This window comes from Terrapene carolina, unplaced genomic scaffold (genome assembly GCF_002925995.2).
Source record: "Terrapene carolina triunguis isolate 2854851 unplaced genomic scaffold, T_m_triunguis-2.0 Scaffold89, whole genome shotgun sequence".
Taxonomy (NCBI): domain Eukaryota; kingdom Metazoa; phylum Chordata; order Testudines; family Emydidae; genus Terrapene; species Terrapene triunguis.
In genome coordinates, this window is record NW_020664440.1 from 11,805,471 (window position 1) to 11,811,964 (window position 6,494).

General features: G+C 40.4%; 1 protein-coding gene across 1 annotated transcript in view; it reads left to right on the forward strand.

Moving 5' to 3' along the window:
* Positions 1-6,494, forward strand: part of LOC112103401 (contactin-6-like) — a 131,687-nt gene that overhangs the window by 61,496 nt on the left and 63,697 nt on the right. The window contains exons 5-6 of the mRNA XM_024195170.1: positions 1,091-1,275; positions 3,692-3,828. Of these exons, the coding sequence (XP_024050938.1) occupies positions 1,091-1,275; positions 3,692-3,828 (322 nt within the window). The remainder of the gene's footprint in view (positions 1-1,090; positions 1,276-3,691; positions 3,829-6,494) is intronic.

A 6,494-nucleotide genomic window follows, 5' to 3' on the forward strand; every position in this document is an offset into this window, starting at 1 on the left:
ACTTACTGCTCCCTTGGAACATGCATACAACAAGTTACACAACATATATTTGTTGCCATTCTAAATTTTAGCACGGAATATTTTCTGATGACATTGCTAGCCACAGGGAAAAACAATCACTCCAACATTCAGTAAAAGCCTCTTCAAAAAGCTGTTCCCCGTGTAACAGATCTTCTGCAATGGAAAAGCAGCTTACTTTACTTTTCAGTACCATGAAAGGCAACCGTGAAATGCAAGACTATTAATATTTCAAAGTGTTCTGGTGACACAATAAATCATGAAGGTGAAGCTTGTATGGTCTGTGATATTACCAGAAACTCAAGAAGTATTTATAGCCTTGTTCACACTTGAGTATTTTTTATCATATATAGAATACATTGATCCGAACATAAATGGAAACGATAAAAAGCTATAAAATGCGAAACAAGGAAATATTCTCCCTTGTCTCTTTACCTTCTTCCTGACTCAGTCACTCATGCTCTTTTCCCATTCTCTGCTCATTTCTCTTTTTTTGTACCCTCCCTTCACTCCATCTTTTTATGTCCTTATGTATAGCTCTTCATTCCTTCTTTGTGTGCCTGTCAGAAGTTTCATCATTCTGATTAGCAATGAGTATCTGAAATGGTGCAGACATTTTGTTTGTTCTGAAAACCAACCAATAATTCAGATTCTTGCATGAAGATTAGCTGCCCTTTCAAGCTTTCTAAGGTTTCCCCTCCCCCAGTCTCCTTTCTGTCTCTCTCTCTGGTATCAGATGTCAGGATTTGGTCCTAAAAGTTGAGCAGATCTGGGTGAAGCAGTATTGGCTGAGGCTGGGATTTTCAAAAGCACTTAAGTGACTTAGGAACACAATTCCAATTGCCTGTCCAATTGCATGGGATTTGTGCTCCTAAGTCACTTGGATGCATCTGAAAATCCCATCCTTGGAGACCATTTTAATTAAACATTTTAGAAATGTGGAAGTGTTTTTAAACTTTATTTAAAATCCTTTCCCTTTTCCCCCTGGAGTAATTGTTAAGGGATTATACTTATCTTTTCTCTGATGTATTGATTGAACTATCCCCACATCTAATGAAGTCTAATTATTTAGTCCAGTTCCCAGTATTAGCTGGAAGAGGAGTGATGGACACCCATTGGCAAAGAAAATTAAACACTACAAATCCAAAGGAGTCCTTGAAATCCCAGATTTTCAGCAGGAAGATGAAGGCTTTTATGAATGTATTGCAGGGAACATTAGAGGAAGAAACATTGCAAGAGGTCAACTAATAATCTACGGTGAGCAAATGGAATTGTTTTTACATAGAGTATGTTAGCATTTGGAAATATTCTGTACAAGACAAAGATAATGAAGTCCATTAGCCCCTTGCAAGGAGATATCAGTGAAGAATATAGTTTCAGGTTAAGCTGATTAATAAAAGGATTGGAGGCTTGAAATGACCTCTGAATTACAATTTAAACTTCAGCGAGTACAAGATATTGTGTATTAGTATCAGATTGAAAAATGTAGGCTGTGCCATGCTGCAGCTATGAAGGTTAATATAAGGCAGAAAGAAATCTCATGTATTTACATGAAACATTAAGGGATGGATAGAGAATTTACGCTCAGCCCATATCATGGGGGCAGCATGTAGCTGTGATGTCCCATGAACATAGGGAAGGAATTGTGACCCTCTGATCTATACCAGTAGCAGATTCCTTCACCTACCAGCCTGGTTTAGCTGTGTTGACCAATGTGTTGTAGAAGGGAGTCATTCTCCAACTACCCCTTGCCCAGCTGCACAGAAGTGTAGAGTAGCAGCCCTATGAAACCAATCCCCACTCCTATTCTATGACCCAAGATGCATGTAGCCCACACAGGAAAATCAGGGGGCATCTTATCACCTTTGCTCTCATGCATGGGTACATAGGACCAGCCCACATTCTTTCCTTAAATAGCGAAGTATGGCACTCTTCTTTGTAGGCCAGAAATAATTTTAAAGTGAGGAGAGTAACGAATAAAACAGGACAATGAGACATGATCATTTAAAACTAAGCTCTCTGATCCTGCAGTTGGCTCTATGTCAGCAGACATTTCTTTCTTTCTTTAGGAAACTTTCATTCTAATGTACAGAGTCTGGTTTAACTGGTAGACTACCAATCTCCAGGTTAATGTCAAAGCACAGGTTTATGCCAGGAATAGAACAATTTGCTGCTGCTTTAATTGTTGTTGATGATGATGCTTTGGTTGGGGTTATTTTGTTTTCATTGTCTAGTTGTTTTCATGGAATGTTAATCAGACGGTTGTATTACATTTAGCAGATTACCTTGCCATGACTAATAACTACAAATTTAATTATACAATTATTAATGCAGTAAATGCAATTAAGATTACAAGCTTATTAATTGTGCTTTGCAATTTCATTCATAATTGTTGGTAGGCAATGAAATGTATATAAATAGCACAAACATTTTCACAAGCATTTTTCATGATTTTATAAGCAGGATGGCATGATTTGTGTGTGATTTACTTCCTCACGCTTAATTCCCACACTGCTGAAGAAAGTTCTGTCCATTTCCTCTACCCTGTGTCTGTCTTATCTATTTAGACTGTAAGTTCTTTGGGGCAGGAACTGTCTGCTACGTTGTATTTGTACATTGCCTAGCACAATGGGCTCCATTCTTGGTTAGTCCTTGGGCACTACTATAATAAATACGGCTCATAATTAACGGTAAGCATGGTCTGCTTTTACCAACTTGTTCTTTTATCACAAATGTACATTCCCAATGCAGGGATTGGACTGTAAGAGAGCTTTGCCTCCATGGATGAACAATTTGGGGATACAGAGTCAGGATTCAACCAATAGGTAGCTGTGTATCAGGAATAACACTGAAGGATATTTTGTCACAGTATCTTGTTCTGATCATCCCCTGAAATTACAATGATCTTCTTTGTTAATTAAGGCAGAACTGTGATTGGCCCTTACACTGGAGCGCAAGATGGTATGGGCAGAAAGAGCCTCTCTGCATTTTGAACACCCTGCCCAAGTGTCTCTTGCAGGAGAACTCAGTGAGCGCTCCCTGTGTATGCCTCTCAGGGATGCCTATCAGCTCAAAAACGGCAAACAGTAGCAAGGAATAGGTGGGATTCTGCTCCAGCTCTCCTCTGTGCTAGTCTCTGGAGCAGGATCAGCACACCAGGGAGAGCAGATGTCATCATCCTGTCACAGTCCCCTGGTCCACTGAAGAGTTCACAGAGGGATATCTCCCAGTGCACCCCCCAAGAATGCGGTTTGTTATTTATTATTACGTAGGGTGACCAGATGTCCTGATTTTATAGGGACAGTCCTGATAGTTGGGGCTTTTTTTTTATATGGGCTCCTATTACCCCCCACCCCCTGTCCCAATTTTTCACACTTGCTATCTGGTCACCCTATTATTGCTAGTATTATTACCGTAGTGCTTAGGAGCCCCGGTCATATACCAGGATCCTATTGGGCTAGCCACTGTACAAACATAGAACCAATAGATGGTCCCTACCCAGGGAGTTTATGATCCAAGTATAAGACAAAAGACAACAGATGGATACAGACAGACTGAGGAGTACAAGGAAACAATGAGACAATATTGGTCCATGTGATAGGCTGTAAACTGAGCAAACCAAAAGCCTGGCTTCTGTTTACAATGCTTTGCACTTTTTGTCTTGTTAATACAGCACTCCCTGAATGGGATAAAAAAATCCAAAATGCCTATCTGTCTCTCTATGACAGCTTGTTTTGGGAATGCAAGGCAAGTGGAAAACCAAGTCCTTCCTACAGTTGGTTAAAAAATGGCCAACCCCTTATGCCAGAGGTAAGACACAACATTTTTTACATTGTTTAGCAGGTGGGTTTGGCTTTGACTTTTCTAAAGAAAACCAACCCTGATCATTTTGTGAGTATTGTTGCCCCTTGTTAAGTGGAATTATCAAGTCTGTCTTTGAAGAAGGAGATGTTATTTACAGCCTGCCATTTTCTAATGGTATTCTTTTAATAAAAGAGGGATAAAATACTCTAAAGTCTCACTAATATTTTTCACAATACTTACAGTACATTGTAAATGGAATACTTCAAGCAACAAAATGTAGAATGTTGTTTCTCAATGGATTAAATGGATAGTTTGCAGGTGAATGTACAGTGAGTGTAATAAAATATTCACTCTGTCACTATGCTTGCTGAAAATATCTTCGCAAGCTGCTTTCCACCCTAGGGTTAATTCTATAGTATAGGTCCACTGTTTAACAAACTACTTCTTTCTGACCACATAGCTGGTCATCTCTACATTATTTCTGCTTGTGTGAATGTGGTGCTTTATTCTTCATTTTGTCTGAATAACTCAAAAAAAGAGTCAGCTGAGACATGAGGTGGTGGGGGAATTCAGCTTCTGCATGAACTGCTTGTATTACTTTTTTAAAGGGTTTTTAAATTCATAGACTGTCTGCTAAAAAAAAAAAAAGGAAGAAGAAAAAAATACATTGAGAGAATAGCAAACACCCTGCAGGTAGAACTAAGTATGCAAAAGATATCCGTAGTCAGAGTCTTGAGGAAAACAGTGGATAAGTAATGTGATGTTGTTAATTAGTTAGCAATATACCAGATACATAACCCCAGGCTATGCTCTCATCAAATTTTCAATATAATCAAGGTTGGATTGGGTCAGTACTTGGGTGGGAGACCTCCAAGGGGGGGGGAAAAAGCCGGATGCTAAAGAAATTGTTTTTGCTGACTCAATAGGTGGCACTCTTTCCTATGCATCGATGTAGTAACAAGAGGACATCAAATAATCTCTGTAACTAGCATTATCTTTTACTATTAGGAAGTTACATGAAATGCATTGACTAGTTCACAAATGTACATTTTATTTTAGATGCATACAGTATTTCAGCTAAGGATTCTATTACATACTGTAACACTGTATGGTGCACTCTAAATTCTATGGAGGCAGTATAGCCAGTCTAAAGAATATAATAATAAAACAAATCTGTTGCTTCCAGACCTGCATTCAATGATGGAATTTATATTCTGTTGTTGTGGGTTTCTTTCTCACTGATTCATTTTGGAGAGAGTACTCTCTCTTGCTTTTTGGTATTCTACTTTACAGTGTGGCTTTTATTGTCCCTGGAGGATAGTGGTAGTAAGACTTGAAATATTTGGTTTTAAGTTATGTTAGTAGTACGGAGCCAGTTTTATTGTGTGCTGAGGAAAAGTGAAGAAAAAAAATTGTTTAAAGCATAGAAACAAAAATATGGGCCAAATTTATTCCTAGTGTGTGAGTGTGGTCTTTTTATTTGTTTTGTTGTTGTTGTTTTTACTTCAGCAGCACTACACCATTGATTAAATTGGCCTAGTAAAAGCTTAAATTCAAGCTAAGCATATCCAGCCTCCACTAGATGATCTGTGCTGGTTGGTTTGCAGGTGAAGTTTAAGGTGAAGACTGTAATTTAAAGCCCTAATTGACTTGGGACCTACCTACCTAAAATACTTAATATTTTACCCTTTAATAACAAGGATACCAAACTGTAGTTATGGATAAAATTGTTGGATAGTAACTAGGAGTGTTCACAAATGGAGTATATCATTACATGATCCAAAGTTGAAGGACTAAATGTGCTTATCAATCAGGGCCGGCTCTAGGTTTTTAGCCGCCCCAAGCAAAAAAAATTTTGGCTGCCCCTCGTCCCAGCCCTGGGCTCCTCGCCGCACCCCCCTGCTGCCCCAACCCTGGGCTCTCCCCCACCACCCGCACCCCCAGCCCTGGGCTCTCCCCCCCCGACCCGCACCACCCTGCCGCCCCAGCCCTGGACTCTCACCCCCCCCACCCGCACCCCCCGGCCGCCCCAGCCCTGGGCTCTCCCCCACAAACACACCCTGCTGCCCCAGCTCTGAGCTCCCCCTACCACCCCACCATTGCCCCACACACACACCTCCTGCCGCCCCAGCCCTGGGCTCTCCCCCCCTGCCCTGCACCCTCCTTCCGCCGCAGCCCTGGGTCACTGGTAACTCGCTCCCAGGGCAGGTCATTCAGCAGGAATTTTGAATGTGCACAGAACACCGACAGGATTGGTTTCCATATGGTTACAGAACTGCAGTAAAGTGGAACAATTTTCAGCTTGTGTGATTGGAGGATATCTGGATGCATATTATAAGACTGTCCTACATAAATGAGGAAAAGTTGAGGTGCCTTTATTATTCTTTTGTTTCACTCTTTCTTTCTATGGGGAATTTGTCAATGCAATATCACTGTCTTCCTTTTAAACAAACAAACAAACAAAAGGCAATGGCTGTTGAAAATAGCAATTCCAGTCCTAATAACCACTGGGAAGCATTTCTTGCTCAATTTTATCCTATTTTTTCTACAGCAAGTTACAGTGGATCAGTATATTTGATTTGGGAGAAATGAAGTAACAGCTGACCAAACTGAGCTTGAGCACTCCTGAATTTTGAGGTGTTCAAATCTGGAAGGCAGGTGCTGGGGGGGGG